The sequence below is a fragment of the Lepidochelys kempii genome, chromosome 7 (assembly GCF_965140265.1).
Source record: "Lepidochelys kempii isolate rLepKem1 chromosome 7, rLepKem1.hap2, whole genome shotgun sequence".
Lineage (NCBI taxonomy): Eukaryota > Metazoa > Chordata > Testudines > Cheloniidae > Lepidochelys > Lepidochelys kempii.
The window spans coordinates 120475454-120499780 of NC_133262.1; the positions used below are offsets into that span (position 1 = coordinate 120475454).

General features: G+C 45.9%; 1 protein-coding gene across 5 annotated transcripts in view; it reads left to right on the forward strand.

Moving 5' to 3' along the window:
* Window positions 1–24327, forward strand: part of CFAP43 (cilia and flagella associated protein 43) — a 101154-nt gene that overhangs the window by 51862 nt on the left and 24965 nt on the right. For all 5 annotated transcript variants that reach the window (XM_073354443.1, XM_073354439.1, XM_073354441.1 and 2 more), the window contains 4 exons: window positions 1174–1290; window positions 1800–2012; window positions 21147–21353; window positions 22873–22962. In XM_073354443.1, coding sequence (XP_073210544.1) covers window positions 1174–1290; window positions 1800–2012; window positions 21147–21353; window positions 22873–22962 — 627 coding nt within the window. The remainder of the gene's footprint in view (window positions 1–1173; window positions 1291–1799; window positions 2013–21146; window positions 21354–22872; window positions 22963–24327) is intronic.

Consider the following 24327-nt stretch of genomic DNA (forward strand, 5'->3'; position numbering starts at 1 on the left):
CAGATAACATGTATGCATACATTTCCCCCTTTTAATCTTTAGCCTAGTAGCTAGAGCACCTGCCTGGGATGTGGGAGACCCAGGTTTGAATCCCCATTCTGTAGCAGGAACTTTAACTTGGAGCTCCCTCCCGCCAGGTGAGTGGGTTATACTGGGGTGGGTTGCTCTCAGTCTCTCCTGTTGAACCTGTTCCACTTTGTATAATTGTTTAAATATTCATTTGGCCTGAGAATGACTGTATAGTCTAGTGATTACACATCTATGAGGCAGGAGATGTGGATTCAAATTGAATCTAGTTATACAGTTCTAATAATGTGCTAGAATATAGTATTTCATCTATTCATATACAGAAACATTTACTTTTGCTCCTTGTTCTGTTTTTAATTTGTATTATATGAATCAACTAATCTATTCACTCATTTTTTCTAAAGGTTGCTCTGAAAAACTTTTTTTCAACTAAAATGATCAGGTACAATTTCCAAATAATTTTGAGTCAACCAAAACTGCATTTTTCAGTGAATAACTATTCATGTGAAAAATTTTACCCAGCTCTCCATAGAAACCCTTAGATATTTTCCCCCCAGAGGTTGCAGAACTGCACAGCTCTGAGTTGGAGGAGCATTGGGTGTTGATTTGCAAACAAGCAACCCTGAAATTCCACTTAGTTACAGAATTCCTTTGTGCAGCTTGCTAGAACAAGGAGCTTCTGAAGTAGATTAGCATTTACCAAGGCTAACTGCTATTATATTTGTATTATTTGTTAAGTACTACTAGAAACACAAAGAAAGGCAAATCCCACCCCAGCTGAGCCTATAAATTAAACAGAAGGACAATGACTGGACAAATAAATGGAAGATCTCAGAAGATCCCGAGGATAGGGCAAACCTAAGCCTCAATCCTGCACTCTAATTCCAGTAAAACTCCCTGAGTAAGGAGCACAGGGTCAGGTTCTTGAGGGGGTTTATATTTTTTTTTTTGAAGACATTTTAAATCAATTTTTTTTAACTTCTAAAGACCCTCCAATATTTTATATTGCTCATGATTACTCCTCGGTGTTATTCATAGCAATAAAGCCGAGTCACTGTAACTGTTTACCAACTTGGAGTACAGCTGAACTGAATGCTGTTTTAACTGGGGAAATTTTATTCTAGTCTTTTTATCTCATTTTACAAGTGCTTCCATGCAGCCTATGAGGTGAAAAATTACCCAATGAAAGAACGTAGTAAAGAAGAGTTGGAAGCTTTGGAAAGGGTCCTGCAGTTAAAGAAGTTCGAGTCAGCTGATTTTAAGGTACAATCTCACTCCTCCCAATTCCCCAAAAAAGTAGGAAGAGATGTTAACTCCAGGCCTTCTTCAAGAACGTCTTAGCTATGCTTAAACAGGTAGGCGTTTGTTTCTAAGCTCCATTAGTATCCCAGATAAAACTTAAAGAAGAAACTAAAACAAATGGCATTGGTTATTTTAGTACAAAAATATATTCAATTTTAAGCATTTTGTCTACATCCTAGAACTAGGGGTTAATTGTAGAATTGGACCTCTTGAACTGATTACTTTTTGGAATCCTATTAGCTATAAATGGAAGGACTAAGGGGCCTTTTCTACGCAAATGATTCTGAGATAATGTATATAGTTGATCGACTTGACTTCAGGCTTGACAAAGCCCTGGCTGGGATGATTTAACTGGGAATTGGTCCTGCTTTGAGCAGGGGGTTGGACTAGATGACCTTCTGGGGTCCCTTCCAACCCTGATATTCTATGATTCTATGATTCTATGACCTGCTGTGTTTTTGGATATTCAGATTCGGAAGGAGATTGTTGAGTTTCAGCCTCAGGCTGTACCACCTAAGGAGGAAGGGGAGAAGGTGGAAGAAGAACCTGCGACTGATGAGGCCCCCTCCAGTTCCCTGATTGGGAGCCTGAGTGCTCAGTTTGGGGGAGACACATCCATCTTATACCACCAAATGGACCTGCACACTAGGGAGCAGAAGATTAACCAGATCATATTACTGCAGGTGACCTCTTCATACATTTGTGTTTCTGCATTGATACCACCAGATGTGCAGGTTCTCAGCCAATCAGAGTTGCTGTTAGATACTCTCTCAGCAATGTACTTTTCTGCTGAATGAAAGAAAGTTTTCCTTTTCCTCCCAGCTCATTACTCCACCCTTGTTTAAATCCCTAGATATCTCTGTTATTTAAGAACTCCTTACTAGATGCCTAAAAAGTCACAATCCCACAACTGAGGAAGAAGGCTTTGCTGGTTATGGTTTAGACGGGAAGTGAAGGTAGCTATAAAAAATTAAAATAGAATATATAACAAATGGAAGAAAGGGGAAGTTGATAGAAATGAATATAAATTATATGCTAGCAATTGTAGAACATTGATAAGGGGAAACAAAGAGACACAAGTTGAAATCTATGGCCAGCAGAGTTAAGGACAATGAGAAGGAGTTTTTAAAATATATTAGGAACAAAAAGATCCTGACAATGAATTATATTGTTACCTTACTAGATGGAAATGGTAGAATTATCAATAATGATGCAAAAATATAGAAATGTGCAATAAATATTTCTGTTGTGTATTTGGGGAAAAACAGATTATATAGTCTCATCACATGGTGATAACACTCTTTCCATTCCACTAGTACAGGCGAGTCGCATCTTACGCGGGGGTTAGGTTCTAAAGTCAGCGCCAGAGGCGAAAATCGCCTATAGTCAAAATTACCCTTGAAAATCCCTTAAATCGCCCATAAAGTACAGTACAGTATACTGTACATGGTTTTGTGTATACTGTACAACCCTGTACAGCAGGGGTCGGCAACCTGCAGCACACATGCCAAAGGTGGCACGCAAGCTGATCTTTGGCGGCACTCTGCTGCCAGCCAGGGTCCTGGCTGCCGGCCCCGCTCAGCCTGCTGCCAGCCTGGATGAACGGAACCCCGGGCTGGCAGTGGGCTGAGCGGGCCAGCGGCCGGGACCCCGGCTGGCAGGGGCCAGCAGACAGAACCCCAGACCGGTAGCGGAGGGTCCCGGCTGCCAGCCCTGCTCAGCCCGCTGCCAGCCTGGATGAATGGAACTCAGGGCCAGCAATGGTCTGAGCAGTCCTGGCTGCCGGCGCCGCTCAGCCCACTGCCAGTCTGGGGTTCTGGCCACCAGCCCAGGTAAATGTAAAATGTATTATTGGCACACCAAACCTTAAATTAATGAAGACTTGGCATGCCACTTCTCAAAGGTTGCCAACCCTTGCACTAGAATCCACTCAGCGCGGCAAGATGCTCACACTATGTCTACACTACCCACCGGATCAGTGGGCAGTGATCGATCCAGTGGGGATCGATTTATTGCATCTAGTCTAGACGTGATAAATCGACTCCTGAGTGCTCTCCCGTCTACTCCTGTACTCCACTGCTGAGAGAGGCATGCGGGAACTGAGACCAAAAGAGGGAACAGCAGATTCACGTCTCCCATCTCACGCTCGCTCTGGAGCATATGCTCATTGAGTGGAATGGTGGGCGGAATCATTCTTTTTCTTTTTTTTTCTTTTTTTTTTGCCAAGCACGTTGAATTCGCATAAGTTAAATGCGCATATGATGCGACTTGCCTGTATCTCTCAGAAGCAACTAAAGTTAGGCGTTTTAAGATCAGCAGGTCCAGATAATTTGCATCCACGAGTTTTAAAAAAGCTGGCTGAGGAGCATGCTGGGCCATTAATGATTCTTTTCAACCAGTCTTGGAGCACCAGGGAAGTTCAAGAAGACTGGAAGGAAGCTAGTGTGTGAAGTTTTTAAAAAGGATAAACAGGATGACCTGGGAAATTATAGTCCTGTCAGCCTGACATCAATCCTGGGCAAGATAATGGAGTGGCTAATATGGGACTCGATTAATAAAAAATTAAAGGAGGGTAATGTAATTAACCCAAATCAACATGGGTTTATAGATGACAGATCCTGTCAAACTTGCGGGTTTTTTTTTAATGAAATTACAAGTTTGGTTGATAAAGGCAATCGTGTGCATGTAATATACTTAGATTTCTATAAGGCTTTTGACTTGGTAGCACGTGACATTTTGTTTAGAAAACTTTAGCTGATAGGTCTCAAAATGTAATTGTAAAGGGGAAATTATCAGATGTTTTTCCGGTGGAGCCCCACAGGGGTCAGTTCTTGGCCCTATCCTATGTAACATTTTTATCAATGACCTGGAAGAAAACATAAAATCAATTATAAAGTTGCAGATGACACAAATCTTGGAGGAGTGGTAAATAATAAAGAGTTATGGGTCATTGATTCAGATTGATCTGGATCTCTTTGTAAACTGGGTGCAAGCAAACATGCATTTTAATATAGCTAAATGTAAATGTATATACATATATAAGAACAAAGAATGCAGGCCATACTTGTAGGATGCAGGACTCCATCCTGGGAAATAGTGACTCTGAAAAAGATTTGAAAGTTGTGGTGGATAATCAGCTGAACATGAGCTCCCAATGTGATGCAGTGGCCAAAAAAGCACATGGGATCCTGCAATGCATAAACAGGAATCTCAAGTAGAAGTAGAAAGGCTATTTTATCTGTTTGTGGCACTGGTGCAACTGCTGCTGGAATACTGTGTCCAATTCTGGTGCCCTTAATTCAAGAAGGATGTTGATAAACTAGAGAGGGGTCAGGGAAGAGCCATGACCCGACCCCCCTCAGTTCTTTCTCAACTATCATCGGCCTGAGATGAATCTCCCAGCAGTGTGATAGCTGATATCTTTATTTACTGTGTAGAATAGTTAGAGCAATTGTTTGTTTACTAGTTAGCATTGCCAGCAGATCAAGGGAAGTGATTATTCCCCTCTATTCGGCACTGGTGAGGCCACATCTGGAGTATTGCGTCCAGTTTTGGGTCCCCCACTACAGAAAGGATGTGGACAAATTGGAGAGAGTCCAGCGGAGGGCAACGAAAATGATCAGGAGGCTGGGGCACATGTCTTACGAGGAGAGGCTGAGGGAACTGGACTTGTTTAATCTGCGAAAGAGAAGAGTTAGGGGGGGATTTGATAGCAGCCTTCAATTACCTGAAGGGGGTTCCAAAGAGGATGGAGCTCGGCTGTTCTCAGTGGTGGCAGATGACAGAACAAGGAGCAATAATCTCAAGTTGCAGTGGGGGAGGTCTAGGTTGGATATTAGGAAACACTGTTTCACTAGGAGGGTGGTGAAGCACTGGAATGCGTTACCTAGGGCGGTAGTGGAATCTCTATCCTTAGAGGTTTTTAAGGCCCAGTTTGATAAAGCCCTGGCTGTGATGATTTCGTTGGTGTTGATCCTGCTTGAAGCTGGATGGTCTCCTGAGGTCTCTTCCAACCCTGGTCTTCTATGATTCTATACTTACCCTTTTTCTTCCTCCATTATATTTCTCGAAAAAAATTTCATGTATTTCTTACCCTTACCATAGTTTGTGCTCACACGGAGGGCTCAACTGTCATAGTTCAAACCATTTTTGATTCACCGGGCTTCAAGTGCTGCTTTTCTTGCCAGGAACCAATCCCAGTATTGGACGGTCACTTTCTATGTGTGCGATGCTTAGGTGAGACACACATCCCACAAAAGTGTTCTCACTACAGCAATGTAAAGGCTCACCAGGAAGGACAGAGACCTGCATCTAAAACTTATCCTTATGGCAAAGATTCTGCGCCCGGCATCTGATCCCAGCCAGCAGACGCTCTCTGGACAGAATTCTCCAGAGACTTCACCCTCCTCTCAGAGGAAGGCTCATTCCTCAAAAAGAGTAACAAGGAAAAGAGCAGCAACTTCTCCTTGGAAAGTGCCACTGAAAAAGAAGCAGTCTCTGGCTCATTCTTTATCCTCAGTACTGACTGCACCACAGCTGAGTACTTATGAAGCACCAGAATCCTCTGGTACTGCCCGTGCTGTGACATCTGACAAATCCAAGCCTGCAGACTCTGAGTCAAGAGGCAAACAAAAGCTCATCTCCTCCGTTGCGGTATCAATGGAACTGCCAAAAGACGCAGCACTGAGACTCTCCCCCGGGCACCACCACCTGTTCCGACAACGCAGAGCACACAGGTGTCCAGCGTCTGCAGCTGCAACAGCACTGTCGGAACTGAACACTTCAGTGCCAAAACTATCAGCAGCATGCCATTTTCTGCAACACAAGGACTTCCTTATATCATCAGCACCTGAATCCCTGCCTCTTTGGCATTGACATATCCTCGGTATGCACGATCCCAGGCAGGCCAAGCTGCTTCACCACTGGCCCCTCCATTTTCCTGCGAGGAGGAGGATAATGAGCAGCAGGGTGTTTTCTCATCGCACCACTCCTCTCCTGTCCAACCTACCGCAATAGGGTCACCTGTATGGCCGAGACCTCATCCCAGACCTGACATCCAGACCTGGTATGGACACCTGTGGATCCCTCCACCTGGGCCGTTCCCAACACCCTGGCCTTATTGGGACCCCTGGGCTGCATACAGGAGGCAATATCCCAAGCCCCTACAGGGAAAGGATTAGTTCTCCTCCACCATCCTCTGTGGGTGCATCATTAGAGCCCATTGAGGGAAAGCTTTGAGGAACAAGAGGAAGCCCTGGAACAGGACAGGACAGGACACCACCTGCCGGTATTTCCTCCTCTTCCCCAGTCGAGGCCATAATGCTCCACCACCCACAGGTGCGGACGATTTCAAACACTTTCAAGAACCCTTCAGGAGAGTTGCAGATGGCCTAGAGATCCCTCTAGAGGAGGTCCCAGAGTCCCAACATAAGTTGCTAGACATTCTGCAAACCTTGTTGGCTTCAAAAATAGCACTTCCAATAAACGATGCGCTCATGGAACTAGCCAAAACCATATGACACGCCCCGGCAACAATGCTGCCTACCTGCAAGAGAGCTGATAAAAAGTATTTTGTCCCCTCAAAAGGGATGGACATTTTATTTTCCCACCCAGCACCAAACTCTCCAGTTGTCAACCACTCAAGCAGCAATAACATTATAGATTCACCCCATATGACAAGGAGTGGAAACAACTAGACCTTTTTGGCCACAAGGCCTACTCATCAGCAACCCTGCAATTTCGAATTGCCAGTTACTCAGCATTAATGGTAAAGGACAACCATGTAAACTACTCCAAACTTGCAGAATTTATTAATGAGATCCCAGAAGAGAAAAGGGACCAAATCAAATCCTTTTTAACTAAGGGTCAGCTTCTGGCCAGAACCGTCCTGTAGGCATCCCTAGATGTGGCAGATGCAGTGGCATGATCTGCGACCACAGTCATTGTTATGTGCCGAGCATCGTGGCTTCACCTGTCCTGTTTGCCCAAGAAGTACAGTCCACAGTGGAGGACCGCCCCTTTGATGGCCAGAAACTGTTTGCCTCGAAGAGAGATGAAGCCCTCCACACCCTGAAGGACTCTCGGGCATCTCTCTGCATATTGGGGATATACACACCTGCAATGAACAGAAAAAAGGGTAGATATTATCCCTACCAGAGCACATGATATCATAGGTGCCAACTTTTGCAGGTGCCGGTGGGTGCTTGCTCCTGGCTCTGCCTCTGCCCTGCCCTGCCCCCATCCCAAACCCTTCCCCAAAGTCCCCTCCCCAACTCCGCCCCCTCCCTGCTCCTATTGGACCCCTTCCCCAAATCCCCGCCCCGGCCCCACCTCTTCCCGGAGTGCACTGCGTTCCCCCTTCTCCCACCTCCCTCCCAGCGCTTGCCGCCGCAAAACAGCTGTTTCGCATGGCAAGCGCTGGGAGCTAGTGGGAGAAGCAGAGCAGCAGCGCGCTCAGGGGAAGGCAGAGCAGAGTTGAACTGGGATGGGGTGGGAGCTGCCAGTGGTGCAGAGCACCCACCAATTTTTCCCCATGGGTGCTCCAGCCCCGGAGCACCCACAGAGTCAGTGCCTATGCATGATATGCCCCAGACACTCAACAACAGATACACTACAAGACACAGCAACAGAGGCAGAGATCTTTGAGGTGTCGACCACATCCACCTCAATCATCTGCTTCTCAACCATCCTCTGCTTTACAACAATTTTGAGAGTTTGGTTGAGAGTCCGAGCAACCTCCTCCACCCGCCAGTGCTGACGTCATTGTCCATCCCCCATTTTGGCCACCATTTGACCCCTTTCTCTTTGGCATGGACTTCCATCACCACAGACAAATGGGTCCTAGAAATAATCCATAAGGCTATGTGATACAGTTAATCTCCATCCCTCCCCAGTCCCTCTTTAGGGACCCCTCTCACAAACAACTTCTACGGCAGGAAGTAAACCACCTATTACATCTGGACACCATAGAACCAGTACCATCTCAACACTGAGGGAAGGGCTTTTATTCCCAGTACTTCTTAACCCAGAAGAAGAACAGAGGATGGAGGACTACTATAGACCTCAGAAAACTCAACAGATTTGTAAAGCTCCAACGGTTCCAGATGGTCACACTAGCAACAATAATACCAGCACGGGAACAGGGAGACTGGTTTTCAGCCCTCAACCTCCAAGACCCCTATTTCCATGTTACCATATACCCCACTCACAAGAGGTTTCTCAGGTTTACTCTGGGAACAGAACAATACCAATACAAAGTTCTGCCTCTCAGGGTATGTCTACACTACGGAATTAGGTCAATCTTATAGAAGTTGATTTTTAGAAATCCATTTTATACAGTTGATTGCGTATGTCCACACTAAGCGCATTAAGTCGGTGGAGTGCGTCCTCGCTACCGTGACTAGCGTCGACTTTTGGAGCGTTGCACTGTGGGTAGCTATCCCACAGTTCCCGCGGTCTCCGCTGCCCATTGGAATTCTGGGTTGAGCTCCCAATGCCTGATGGGGCAAAAACATTGTCACATGTTGTCAGTTGCCCCTCCCTCCATGAAAGCAATGACAGACAATCGTTTTGTGCCTTTTTTCCATGCAGACACCATACTGCTGACAGCAGATAGTGCAGTAGGACTGCTAACTGTCATCATCATCCACCGCTTTCGCTGCAACTATGCTCTCCTGGTGCCATGAATCCACCTTGCAGATCCTCTTGTCGTTCTGTATAAATATCTATTCTTGTGGCATCCGTCGTCATCCACCACTTCTACTGCAACTCTGCTCTCCTGCAGACACCATACCACGGCAAGCATGGAGCCCCCTCAGCTCACTGCTGCTGTTGTGAGCATTGAAAACACCTCGCGCATTATCCTGCAGTATGTGCAGAACCTGCAAAAGCAGGCGAGGAGGCGACAACAGCGCGAACACAATAGTGATGAGGACATGGACACAGACTTCTCTCAAAGCATGGGCCCTGGCAATTTGGACATCATGGTGGTAATGGGGCAGGTTCATGCTGTGGAACGCTGATTCTGGGCCCGGGAAACAAGCACAGACTGCAAAAAGAAAAGGAGTACTTGTGGCACCTTAGAGACACGGCTGCTACTCTGAAACCAAGCACAGACTGGTGGGACTGCATAGTGTTGCGGGTCTGGGATGTTTCCCAGTGGCTGTGAAACTTTCGCATGTGTAAGGGCACTTTCATAGAACTTTGTGACTTGCTTTCCCCTGCCCTGAAGCACAAGAATACCAAGATGAGAGCAGCCCTCACAGTTGAGAAGTGAGTGGCGATAGCCCTCTGGAAGCTTGCAACGCCAGACAGCTACTGGTCAGTCGGGAATCAATTTGGAGTGGGTAAATCTACTGTGGGGGCTGTGATCCAAGTAGCCAACGCAATCACTGAGCTGCTGCTATCAAGGGTAGTGACTCAGGGAACCCCACTGCAGCAAAGCCATGCACTATGACCTGCACATTTCCAAACTGTGGTGGGGCGATAGATGGAACGCATATCCCTATCTTGGGGCTGGACCACCTTGGCAGCCAGTACGTAAACCACAAGGGGTACTTTTCAATGGTGCTGCAAGCACTGGTGGATCACAAAGGACATTTCACCGACATCAATGTGGGATGGCCGGGAAAGGTGCATGATGCTTGAATCTTCAGAAACTCCGGTATGTATGAACAGCTGTAGCAAGGGCCTTTATTCCCAGACCAGAAAATAACCGTTGGGGATGTTGAAATGCTTATAGTTATCCTTGGGGACCCAGCCTACCCCTTAATGCCATGGCTCATGAAGCCATACACAGGCACGTTGGACAGTAGTAAGGAGCAGTTCAACTATAGGCTGAGCAAATGCAGAATGGTGTTAGAATGTGCATTTGGACGTTAAAAGCTCGCTGGCGCAGTTTACTGACTAGGTTCGACCTCAGCGAAACCAATATTCCCATTGTTATTGCTGCTTGCTGTGTGCTCCACAATATCTGTGAGAGTAAGGGGGAGACGTTTATGGTGGGGTGGAAGGTTGAGGCAAATCGCCTGGCAGCCGATTACTTGCAGCCAGACACCAAGGTGATTAGAAGAGCTGGGTCCCCTGCGCCTCAGAGAAGCTTTGGAAACCAGTTTCATGACTGGCCAGGCTACGGTGTGACAGTTCTGTTTGTTTCTCTGTGATGAAAACCCGCCCCCTTGGGTGACTTTACTTCCCTGTAAGCCAACCAACCTCCCTCCTTCAATCACCTCTTTCAGAGGCAATAAAGTCATTATTGTTTCAAAATCATGCATTCTTTATTAATTCATCACACAAATAGGGGAAAAACTTGCAAGGTAGCCCGGGAGGGGTGGGTGAGGAGGAAAGCACCAGGTGGGGTGGTGGATGAGGGGAGGCGGGAAGGACAAGGCCACACTACAGTTCAAAACTTATTGAATGCCAGCCTTCTGTTGCTTGGGCAATCCTCTGGGGTAGAGTGGCTGGGTGCCTGTAGCCTCCCCCCCAGCGTTCTTGGGCGTCTGGGTGAGGAGGATATGGAACTTGGGGAGGAGGGCAGGCAGTTATACAGGGTCTGCAGTGGCAGTCTGTGCTCCTGCTGCCTTTCCTGCAGCTCCACCAGACGCCTAAGCATGTCAGTTTGCTCCCCCATTAGACTCAGCATTGCATCCTGCCTCCTTTCATCACGTTTCTGCCTCCTCTCATTGCGTTCATTTAATGCTTTCCTGGACTCTGCCATTGTTTGCCTCCACGCATTCTGCTGAGCTCTGTCAGTGCGGGAGGACCACATGAGCTCTGAGAATTTTTCATCGCAAGTGCATTTTTTTCACCTTCTAATCTGCGCTAGCCTCTGGGACGGAGATGATAGGGGGAGCATAGAAACATTTTCAGCTGTGGGAGGAAAAAAAGGGAGAGTAGTATTTAAAAAGATACATTTTAGAGAACAAAGGAAAGACTATTTCACACTTAATCAAGCAATTCATATTACATAGCACATGTGCTTTTGGTACAAGGTCACATTTTGCCTCTTGTATTGAGTGCTTGCCGGTTTGGTGTGAGACATCACACATGCTCGGCTGGGCAACAGAATTCGGCTTGCAGGCAGCCATGGTAAGGCAAAGGGTTTTGACTTTTTCACCCTTCTTAACATGTGGGAACGGTTTCAAACAGCAGTGCCCTCCTTTCCCATACCAAGCAAAACCTGTTGAGTTGGCCATTTAAAAGGAGGGGCTGTGGTTTTAGGGTAAATGTGCAGCACAACCCAACCCCCACCCTCCAATTCTCTGGGGTGATCGCTTCACACACCACCACCACCCCGCATGGCTAGTATCAGGGAAGATCCCTGTCAGCCCAACGCGAATAGCTCAGCATGAATGGGCCTCCCCCCACCGCGTGGCTAACAGCAAGGATGATTTCTTTTCAGCCAAATGCAAACAGCCCAGCAGGAACGGGCACCTCTGAATGTCCCCTTAAACAAATTTCCTGTATTTCAACCAGTGACCATGAATGATATCACTCTCCTGAGGCTAACACAGAGAGTACCTCTAGAAGAGCTTCATGGAGATGTCCCTGGAGGATTTCCGCTCCATTCCCAGACATGTTAACAGACTTTTCCAGTAGCTATACTGGCCGCAAATGCATCCCAAGTCTTCAGGGCAAACTAATCATTAAACACACTTGTTTTTAAACCCTGTATTATATTTAGAAAGATACACTCACCAGAGGTGCCTTCTCCGGCTTCATGGTCTGGGAGTCCACCTTGGGAGGGTTGGGAGGGTATTGGCTCCAGGGTGATGAACAGTTCCTGGCTGCCAGGAAGAAGGGATTCTCTGCTTGCCTGGTGTGTGCTATCCTCAACCTCCTCCTTCTCATCATCTACAAAATCCTCATCCCTGTTGCATGAGATTCCCCCCTTGCAGGAGTCCACAGACAGTGGTGGAGAAGTGGTAGGGGCTCCCCCTAGAATTGCATGGAGTTCATCATAGAAGCGGCATGTATGGGGCTCTGATCCAGAGCGACCGTTTGCATCCTTTGTTTTTCGGTAGGCTTGCCTCAGCTCCTTAACTTTCACGCAGCACTGCTGTGTGTCCCTGTTGTAGCCTCTGTCCATCATGCCCTTGGAGATTTTGGCAAATATATTGGCATTTCATCTTTTGGAACGGAGTTCTGCCTGCACAGATTCTTCTCCCCATACAGCGATCAGATTCAGTACCTCCTGTTCAGTTCATGCTGGAGCTCTTTTGTGATTCAGGGACTCCATGGTCAGCTGTGCTGATGAGCTCTGCATGGTCACCTTTGCTGATCAGCTTGCCACACTGGCCAAACAGGAAATAAAATTCAAAAGTTCCCGGGGCTTTTCCTGTCTACCTGGCCAGTGTATCTGAGTTGAGAGTGCTTTCCAGAGCGGTCACAAAGGAGCACTCTGGGATAGCTCACGGAGGCCAACACCATTGAATTGTGTCCACACTACCCCAAATTCGAACCCACGAGGTTGATTTTAGAGCTACTCCCCCCACCGGGGAGGAGTTCAGAAATCAATTTTAAGAGCCCTTTAAGTCGACAAAACAGGCTTGGTCGTGTGGACGGGTGGAGGGTTAAATCGACCTAATGCTGCTAAATTCGACCTAAACTCGTAGTGTAGACCAGGGCCTAGTCTCTTGACAGCACTGCGAGTGTTCTTCAAAATTCTCGCGGTGGCACATCTCCGCAAACAAGAGGTAACAATACTCTCCCATCTGGACTATTATCTATTAAAAGCTCCCACTTGGACGCCCTTAACATTACTCAGAGGACACTCAACCTCTTCCTGAGACTGGGTTTACAGATAAGCATACAAAAATCAACTCTAAACCCCATACAGATGTTAGACTTCATTGAAGCCCAGGTAGACTCTCTGGAAGCCAGAGCATTGTTACCAACAAACAGGTTCATCACTCCAACCAACCTCATTTCTTCGTCACTGAAGTGTCCATACATATTGGCCCGAACCTGCCTCCAACTATGAGGACATATGGTGGCAACCACATTCTTGGTACAACATGTGCATCTTCACATGCGCTGTCTTCAGGGCTGGCAAAGAACCATCTATGTACCACATAAACACAGCCTAAACAGACGCCTGGCAATGCCGATTAAAGTCAGACTCTACACGGCTGGACGCAAACCAACTTGTGCGCAGGAGTCCCTTTTATCCAGACTCCTCCTTCAATAATAATCACAACCAATGCCTCCTTGATAGGCTGGGGAGCCCATCTACAACACCACACAATTCAGGGCAGGTGGTCTTCCTCCGAGACTCTGTAACACATAAACCTCTTACAATTGCATGCAGTTCGCAACGCAGGCTTGCATTTCTTGCCATTGATCAGGAACGAGAATATACTGTGGCAAAGCACCTCCAAGGCACTTCCCACTCTGGCGATGATGGGTCTCGGGTAAATCAGTCCCATGCTGGGCAGTGTTTGCCTTCCCTCTTCTGTGCTCCTTTGGCTGTGTTTTCAAGGTAGGTCCCAGGGTTGGCCTACGGGGCGATCCTTCACGAAACAAAAAGGAAACAGTCCTATAAACACAAAAACAAAGGGGGATATCTTTCTCTGACCCCTTGCTGGGGCAGGGTGTTGTTCTGCTGCTTGCCCTGGGCTGTCAGTCCTTCCCATAGCAGGCACTCAGGTTTGGCTGTTCCCCTATGGGAAGGAGCACAAACTGTCACCTTGGAGAAGCTTATTTCCCTGCTGACACTAGCCTGGCAATAGCTTGTCTCTCTCTCTCTCCCCGCTTTTTTCTGCCCAGAGGAGGGGTTTTTAAAGGCCTCAGGCAGCCCTTAATTGGATTCAGGTGTCCCTAATTGATCTGAGGTAACCCCTTCTCAGCTTGTAGGAAAAAGGGCCTTTAACATTCTAGGGCTAACATATCAGCCTTCCAGGACCCTTTTGCAGCTGTCCAGCTTGACTTTGTCACAATACAGATAATGACAGACAACATTGCCTGCATGTTTTATATAAACCGACAGGGAGAGGCCATTCGCACTCCCTATGCACCGAAGGTATGAAACTATTGTGCATCCGGCACAATGTCAGAATCTCAGCCTCATACTTTCCAGGTCGTCAAAATACTACAGCAGATACACTGAGCAGAGAATTTTCCCAGGATCATGAATGGGAACTAAACAATGTGGTCCTGTGGTTGAAGAAACATATTCTTCAAACACTGGGGTCACCCATCCATCGACCTCTTCACAACATCCCAGAACTACAAATGCCCACAATTCTGCTCAAGAGCAGGTTTGGGGCCCCAATCCTTGAGGGATGCCTTCCTCCTCAGCACCCTTGTGATACGCATTCCCCCGATCTCTCTGTTATCAAGGGTGATACACAAAATATGTACCAATGAGGCCAAAAACATATTGATAACCCCAATGTGGCCCAGACAGACTTGGTACTCGTACCTATTGCAGATGATGGTATACGCATCACACACCCTTCCACCTCTGCCAAACCTTCTATCACAGGATGCTGGACGAGTTCACCACCCATACCTGGAGAGACTTCATCTCAGAGTATGGCTCCTATATGGTTCCATCATGATGAACTGGCATGTTCGGAACAAGTTAAAGACATATTACTAAACAGTAGAAGGACAACCACATGCAATACTTACCTTCACAAATGGAAAATATTCCACATATGGTGCCAGAATAAACAAATTAGTGCCATTTCTGCACCCCTACCCTTGGTATTGGACTATATTTTAGGACCAAAGACATCTGGACACTCCATTAGCTCAATCAAGGTACATCTCGCAGGCTATTAATGCTTTTCGCCACAAGATAGGCAAATATCAATGTCCTGTCAATCTGATCACCAAACATTTCCTTACAGGTATCAAGAACTTTTACCCCGAAGTGCGTGTACCTACTCCACCTTTGGGTTTGAACTTAGTGCTATGCTGCCTCACCGGACCCCCATTAAGACCCTTAGCAACATGCTCTCAGATGCATCTATTGATGAAGGTGGTGTTTTCATTGGCTATCACATCAGCCCACCGAGTGGGCGAGTTATGGGCCCTCATGACACACCGACTTTACACCATCTTTTTCAAGGACAAGGTCACACTAAGACCCCACCCAAAATTTCTACCTAAAGTATCTTCCTGCTTCTACATAAATCAGCCAGTCCATCTTCCCTCATTCTTCTCCAAACCTCATGGGAACATGCAGGACTCAGTACTACATACTCTAGACATCGGGTGCACACTAGCATTCTACCTCGACAGAACCTTTTCAGAAAATTTCCAAGGCTTTTCATTTCCACTACATAACGTTCTTACAGCTCTCCAAATTGATCTCTGGGTGCGTCCACCTCTGTTATCAACAAAAGAATCTGCAATCCCCTTCAGAGATCAGAACTCACCCTACCAGATCCCTTTCAACTTCAGTGACCTTTCTAAACAACGTACCAATCATAGACGTATTTAGAGCAGCCACTTGGGCTTCCACACACACGTTGGCACAGTGTTTTGTAATCGACCAGCGTTCAAGATCGGATGCATTCCTAGGTCTTGCAGTGTTATCATCACGTATACAGGCAACTCTGAAGCCCCTTCCATCCAATGTGGGGTACTGCTCAATAGTCACTTGAAGTGGAGCACCCACAGAGATATGCCTCAAAGAAGAAGAGAATGTTACTCACCTTGTTCAGTAACTGAAGTTCTTCAAGATGGATGTCCATGTCCATGTGAGTGCTCCACTACCTCCCCTCCATGTTGGAGTTCAATTTCCAGACTCTACAGAAGAAAAGGAACTGAGGGTGGTTGGTTAGCACATGCTAGATAGGTGCTGACAGCGCTGTGAGATGGGGACAACGCATGTGTGACCCGGACGGACACTGCTGCTGAAATTCTCCGATCAAAGGCATAGGGACGCACCAACACCTGAAGTGAAGCACCCACAGAGACATCCATCTCAAAGAACCTCAGTTACTGCACAGGGTAAGTAACCTTCTCTTTCTGACAGGTTTCAGAGTAACAGCCGTGTTAGTCTGTATTCGCAAAAAGAAAAGGAGTACTTGTGGCACCTTAGAGACTAACCAATTTATTAGAGCATAAGCTTTCGTGAGCTACAGCTCACTTCTTCAGATGCATATCGTGGAAACTGCAGCAGGCTTTATATATACACAGAGAATATGAAACAATACCTCATCCCACCCCACTGTCCTGCTGGTAATAGCTTATCTAAAGTGATCATCAGGTGGGCCATTTCCAGCACAAATCCAGGTTTTCTCACCCTCCACCCCCCCACACAAATTCACTCTCCTGCTGGTGATAGCCCATCCAAAGTAACAACTCTTTACACAATGTGCATGACAATCAAGTTGGGCTATTTCCTGCACAAATCCAGGTTTTCTCACATCCCCCCCCACCCCCATACACACACAAACTCACTCTCCTGCTGGTAATAGCTCATCCAAACTGACCACTCTTCAAGTTTAAATCCAAGTTAAACCAGAACATCTGGGGGGGGGGGGGTAGGGAAAAACAAGAGGAAACAGGCTACCTTGCATAATGACTTAGCCACTCCCAGTCTCTATTTAAGCCTAAATTAATAGTATCCAATTTGCAAATGAATTCCAATTCAGCAGTTTCTCGCTGGAGTCTGGATTTGAAGTTTTTTTGTTTTAAGATAGCGACCTTCATGTCTGTGATTGCGTGACCAGAGAGATTGAAGTGTTCTCCGACTGGTTTATGAATGTTATAATTCTTGACATCTGATTTGTGTCCATTTATTCTTTTACATAGAGACTGTCCAGTTTGACCAATGTACATGGCAGAGGGGCATTGCTGGCACATGATGGCATATATCACATTGGTGGATGTGCAGGTGAACGAGCCTCTGATAGTGTGGCTGATGTTATTAGGCCCTGTGATGGTGTCCCCTGAATAGATATGTGGGCACAATTGGCAACGGGCTTTGTTGCAAGGATAAGTTCCTGGGTTAGTGGTTCTGTTGTGTGGTATGTGGTTGTTGGTGAGTATTTGCTTCAGGTTGCGGGGCTGTCTGTAGGCAAGGACTGGCCTGTCTCCCAAGATTTGTGAGAGTGTTGGGTCATCCTTTAGGATAGGTTGTAGATCCTTAATAATGCGTTGGAGGGGTTTTAGTTGGGGGCTGAAGGTGACGGCTAGTGGCGTTCTGTTATTTTCTTTGTTAGGCCTGTCCTGTAGTAGGTAACTTCTGGGAACTCTTCTGGCTCTATCAATCTGTTTCTTTACTTCTGCAGGTGGGTATTGTAGTTGTAAGAAAGCTTGACAGAGATCTTGTAGGTGTTTGTCTCTGTTTGAGGGGTTGGAGCAAATGCGGTTGTATCGCAGAGCTTGGCTGTAGACGATGGATCGTGTGGTGTGGTCAGGGTGAAAGCTGGAGGCATGCAGGTAGGAATAGCGGTCAGTAGGTTTCCGGTATAGGGTGGTGTTTATGTGACCATTGTTTATTAGCACGGTAGTGTCCAGGAAGTGGATCTCTTGTGTGGACTGGACCAGGCTGAGGTTGGTGGTGGGATGGAAATTGTTGAAATCATGGTGGAATTCCTCAGGGGCTTCTTTTCCATGGGTCCAGATGATGAAGATGTCATCAATATAGCGCAAGTAGAGTAGGGGCTTTAGGGGACGAGAGCTGAGGAAGCGTTGTTCTAAATCAGCCATAAAAATGTTGGCATACTGTGGGGCCATGCGGGTTCCCATAGCAGTGCCGCTGATCTGAAGGTATACATTGTCCCCAAATGTGAAGTAGTTATGGGTAAGGACAAAGTCACAAAGTTCAGCCACCAGGTTAGCCGTGACATTATCGGGGATAGTGTTCTTGACGGCTTGTAGTCCATCTTTGTGTGGAATGTTGGTGTAGAGGGCTTCTACATCCATAGTGGCCAGGATGGTGTTATCAGGAAGATCACCGATGGATTGAAGTTTCCTCAGGAAGTCAGTGGTGTCTCGAAGGTAGCTGGGAGTGCTGGTAGCGTAGGGCCTGAGGAGGGAGTCTACATAGCCAGACAATCCTGCTGTCAGGGTGCCAATGCCTGAGATGATGGGGCGCCCAGGATTTCCAGGTTTATGGATCTTGGGTAGTAGATAGAATATCCCAGGTCGGGGTTCCAGGGGTGTGTCTGTGCGGATTTGATCTTGTGCTTTTTCAGGAAGTTTCTTGAGCAAATGCTGTAGTTGCTTTTGGTAACTCTCAGTGGGATCAGAGGGTAATGGCTTGTAGAAACTCGTGTTGGAGAGCTGCCGAGCAGCCTCTTGTTCATATTCCGACCTATTCATGATGACAACAGCACCTCCTTTATCAGCCTTTTTGATTATGATGTCAGAGTTGTTTCTGAGGCTGTGGATGGCATTGCGTTCCGCATGGCTGAGGTTATGGGGCAAGTGATGCTGCTTTTCCACAATTTCAGCCCGTGCACGTCGGCGGAAGCACTCTATGTAGAAGTCCAGTCTGCTGTTTCGACCTTCCGGAGGAGTCCACCTAGAATCCCTCTTTCTGTAGTGTTGGTAGGGAGAACTCTGTGGATTAGTATGCTGTTCAGAGGTATTTTGGAAATATTCCTTGAGTCGGAGACGTCGAAAATAGGATTCTAGGTCACCACAGAACTGTATCATGTTCGTGGGGGTGGAGGGGCAGAAGGAGAGGCCCCGAGATAGAACAGCTGCTTCTGCTGGGCTGAGAGTATAGTTGGATAGGTTAACAATATTGCTAGGTGGGTTGAGGGAACCATTGCTGTGGCCCCTTGTAGCATGTAGTAGTTTAGAAAGTTTAGTGTCCTTTTTCTTTTGTAGAGAAGCAAAGTGTGCGTTGTAAATGGCTTGTCTAGTTTTAATAAAATCCAGCCACGAGGAAGCTTGTGTGGAAGGTTGGTTTTTTATGAGAGTATCCATTTTTGAGAGCTCATTCTTAATCTTTCCCTGTTTGCTGTAGAGGATGTTGATCAGGTGATTCCGCAGTTTCTTTGAGAGCGTGTGGCACAAGCTGTCAGCATAGTCTGTATGGTAGGTAGATTGTAATGGATTTTTTACCTTCAGTCCTTTTGGTACGATGTCCATCTGTTTGCATTTGGAAAGGAAGATGATGTCTGTCTGTATCTGTACAAGTTTTTTCATGCAGTTGATAGATTTCCACTCCATACGGCTAAATGCAGTGCCTTGCATAATGACAGGTTTCAGAGTAACAGCCGTGTTAGTCTGTATTCGCAAAAAGAAAAGGAGTACTTGTGGCACCTTAGAGACTAACCAATTGAATTGTATCTTATCTGCCACACAGGTTTGTTACTGATTATACCAGAAATGGTTAGACGATTATGAACAAAAATATTTATCGTTACACACAAATTGTACGTGGCTAGGTATCTTGAAACATGCATTTTGAATAGCCTAATTCAACCACTGATTGTTTCATTCTAGTATAATAGGCATAATAGGAAAGATGCATATTTTTCTTCTTAATAATCCAGTTCCACTTAGAATACAGGCTTTTAAAAATCATTATTTGGCCTCTGCTTTGTTTCATACACTTGAAACACTTCCTAATTTCATTGGTACTTTATGTGCATAAATATGTACTACAGGAACTCCTCACTTAATGTTGTAGTTCTGTTCCTGAAAAATGCGACTTTAAGCAAAACGATGTTAAGCGAATCCAATTCCTCCATAAGACGTAATGTAAATGAGGGGGTTAGGTTCCAGGGAAATTTTAACACTCACACTCTACAAGGCAGAAGGAAAGGAGGGAGGGCAGACAGAGACACCCACCCTGTGTGTGTTTGAGAAATAGAAATGTGCATTTTCCCTTTAAGTATGAAGCGTGGGGTCAGAAGTACACTGCCTTGTTAATTAGATCTCTGTCCATGTGTCCCCCATGCTCTATGGAAGATGGGGTAAGTGGGGTGCAGGAGCAGGGGGGAGGGGGATACTCTGCCATTAGCACCCTTCTTCTTCCCCTTCCCCCCCCCCACAGCAAGCAGGAGTCTTGGGGAGCAGCTCCAAGGCAGAGGGCAGGAGCAGCACATGGCAGTGGGGGGAGGGATAGCTGAACAGCTAGCAACTGATTGCCTGCTGAGCAGCTGCTGCACAAGGAATTTAGGGGAGCGGGGAGCTGACAGTGGGGCTGCCGGCCCACCCTGGTTCCAACCACGCACCAGCTCGCTGCAACGGGCTGCTCTTCCGGCAAGCAGTGGACAAAGCAGGTGGCTGCTAAAGGACTTTAGAAGGGAGCACTGCACAACTTTAAATGAGCATGTTCCACAATTGATCAGCAACGTAACAACGAAACAACATTAACCGGAATGACTTTAAATGAGGAGCTCCTGTATATAATGCTGTTCCATTCAGAAGCAATTTTAAGTTTGCAGACTACAGCACTCAAAAGCAGGAAATAAAATTAAGATTACCCACACATCCTAAACTCTGCTGCTTTGTGTGTATGTCTTATAATAGTCTCTCATCACAGGTTAGAAACCAATGTTTGCCTAATTTTCTTAATCTGTTTTTGACAGTGTGTTATTTACAACAGCAGCTTTGCCAGATGGTATTGAGGATCAGAAAAGGCATGGATTAGTTCTAAGAAATCAGAAGAAATAAGTTTTAGCTCTGCCTGCCATTTTTCCCATCTCAGTTAGCATTTGCATGCTTAATACAACTAGAATTTTGCATTTAGGGTTATTATGAAGGAGGTGTGGTAGTTTACACACACAGGCACACACAGACACACTTGGTTTTCTGTCTTCTGACTTGTTGGTGAGTGGTGTCCAGTCAAGACGGATGTGACCCTTGCAGTGTTTCCATTTTCTTGTGTGGTATTTCAGGACATCATTTACAAAGTGAAAACTGCCTTTAATAAGGAGTTTGACACCGTCGCTCGACAGAAGGAGCAGGAGATTGCCCGTGTAAAGGAAAGGAACCTGAGGATCCAAGAAATCGTGGAACAGCTCGAACTCCAGGAGGAGGTCTGGGAGCCAGCTCTGACAGATGATGAGATACCAGAGCGAGCTCTCACTGTCCAGGATTCAGAGGTATTTGAAAAATAAATCATTCCCTTTTATACGCTTGTGCAGACTTAGTTCTCTGGTTCTCCATCATTTCAAGCCATTATGTCAGTATACAGAAAGTAGCCATAAAACTGATGTGTCCATGTACACATTCACCCTTTTTTGTACTCTGCATTACCTTGGATTTTCCAGGTTTTGGGGGAAGATTCTGAATAATTCTGTCTGTAGAGTGGAAAGAAATTTGCAAAAATCTTTGAAGTTAAATTTGGTGCTTGTAAAGATGCTTGACTAACATCTCTGGAAAACAAAGCCTTCTGTTTATCCATAGACCATGTCCAGCATGGCATGGACAGTAGACTCATACAGTTACCCTGCCCAGACATTGTGCCTCAACCATGACCTGGAGGGAACACTTCTGTGGCAGTCAGAGCATGGTTTAGTTTCTCTGTTCATCTGTGAGTCGTCCCCCCCGCCCCCCATGCAGTAGTGATCAGTAAGGGTGTTAATTTTGAAGTGGATACCTAGCCACTAGAAACTGGACTGAGATCACAACTTTGTTTCATATACATCATTGAACAGCCATCAGATGGTAACTATGGATGGACTGTGATGGGACTTAGAGTAAGCGTCTCTTATGTAGTTTCACACATTTGTTTTTTCAATGTGATCTCTTCATAGGCAATCATCTGCCTTCTGTACAGTGTCTGAATTTATCCCAAATAGGCAGTTTTTGCAGGTGTTAGTGTCTATCATTTTGGTGTCAAAGCATAGATAGCATAGTACCTCTAAATTTAATTAGCAAGTTATGAATCATCACAGAATTCTTGGCACACGCTACGCTATTCATCTGATCTATACTTTTTCTCTCTGTCTTCTCTCCCAAAATGAGATTTGGTTGCAGGATCCTCTTTCATTTCAGATTCATGCATTCCTCTACATCATGTCAGTCCTGGAAACACACATGCCATCACCTTGTTTTGTGTGACGTACACACTAGTGGTGGTATTTTTGCCAAATGTAGAATGTACTAGGAGTCCGTGGGTTCTAGACCTAGAACAGAACTTGAGCCTTTTAATGTTTAACTTAAGCGTTGCTCTATAACTGGAGGCAAAGTAATACAAAACCTTGAAGGTGAGGAGACAGGGAGCTTGAATCTACAGGAAATAAAGGAGTCAGTGAAGGGATACAAGGAAGGGAGTAATGTTAGTAGTGTGGTTTTAGATAGATTGATTAGTTGAGGGAGATGTTCCAATCCCCTCCATTCCAGTACCATAAAACCCAGATGCATAACACACAAAACACAATCTACAGGAGAAAAAATGGGAAGAGCTTATGTTTTATTAGTTTAGAGCATGGCTATGTGCAGAGAAATCTGTACTGAATATTCACAAGAGAGTGAACATTTTGAGGAGTATTACTTAGATACAGAGAGCAGCGATACAAAGAAATAAGCATGCTAGCCCATATTATGATGTTTTTCTAAAAATTCTGTGAAAGAACCTACCCAGAGGAAAACCTGAGCTGAGTCTCTTTGTCTTCACAGATTAAAGTTGAAAAATACCTTACCCCAGAGCAGAGAGCGAAAGCGGAGATGATGGCTAAGATTGAAATGGAAAGACGTCTTGCTTCTCTGGTACTTTTGTTGAAGCAGTATTTTCCTTGCTAACTCACTTAGCATTGGGGACTTATTGCAATTATAATTAAATATATTACAGTCCATTTCCCTCACCATCCTTTACAATCCGAACTAAATAGCGATCTTATGGAGGAAGGAAGGGTTTAAGTTAGGGGTGCTATTTTAAAAAATATTTAGTGTTGGTGAAAGTCTCAGCTTGACAGATTTTAAGACTGGATAGTTTTCTAAAAGATATGCTCTAGCTCAATCAAAAGTTATGGACTTGATGCAGAAATTTGGCGGTGAGGCTTTTTGGCCTGAGTTTTGCAGGAGTCAGACTAGATAATCACAATAGTCCCTTCTGGCTTTAAAAAGTATGTATCTGCAACAGCCTGGAAGAAAGATCTGGCCACAGAATAGGTACACCATAGGCAGTGATAATGGAACCTTCCCAGTAAGTAAGTAGGTCATGTCTGTGCATCCATTGACATAACAGTTACTAACCTTTCCGTAACTTGTTCTTCGAGATGTATTGCTCATGTCCATTCCACCTTTGGTGTGTGCATACTGCATGCATAGTTGCCAGAGTGGTATCTGTCAGGCTGGCTCTAGTGCCCTCTAGTGGTGTGCACTCATGTGCCGGTATAAGGGGCTCAGCCAGTCTGCAACTTCTCAGTTCCTTCTTGCCAGCTAACTCCGACGGAGGGGAAGGAGGGTGGGTCATGAGCAACACATCTCGAAGAACAAGTTATGGAAAGGTCAGTAGTTGTTTTTTCTTCTTTGAGTGCTTGCTCATGTCCTTTCCACGTTAGGTGACTCCCAAGTGGTACCCAAGGAGGTGGGTTCAGAGTTCATGGACATGTGGTTTGCAACACTGCTCTGCCAAATCTGGCATCATCTCTAGCCTGCTGGGTGATGGCATAGTGGGAGGAGAAAGTATGTACCGATGACCACGTCGCTGCCCTGCAAATGTCCTGGATCAGGACCTGGGCCAGAAACCCTGCTGATGAAGCCTGAGCTCTCGTCAAATGAGCAGTCAAGATGGCAGGTGATGAAACCTGCCTATTAATAGCACGTGCAAATGCAGGAAGTGATCCAGGATTAAATTCTCTGGGCTGAAACTAGTAGGCCTCTCATCCTGTCTGCTACTGCCACAAAGAGCTGTGTGGATTTATGGAATGGCGTGGTCCTTTCTATGTAGAAGGCCAGATGTGAAGATGCTGCTCCTCCACATTCTTATACAGTTTTGGGAAGAAAACTGGCAGAAAAATAGCCTAATTACGATGAAACTGCAAAACTACCTTCGGGAGGAATGCGGAGTGGGGGCAAAGTTGTACCTTGTCCTTAAAGAACACCATATACAGGGGTTGTGATGTAAGGGCC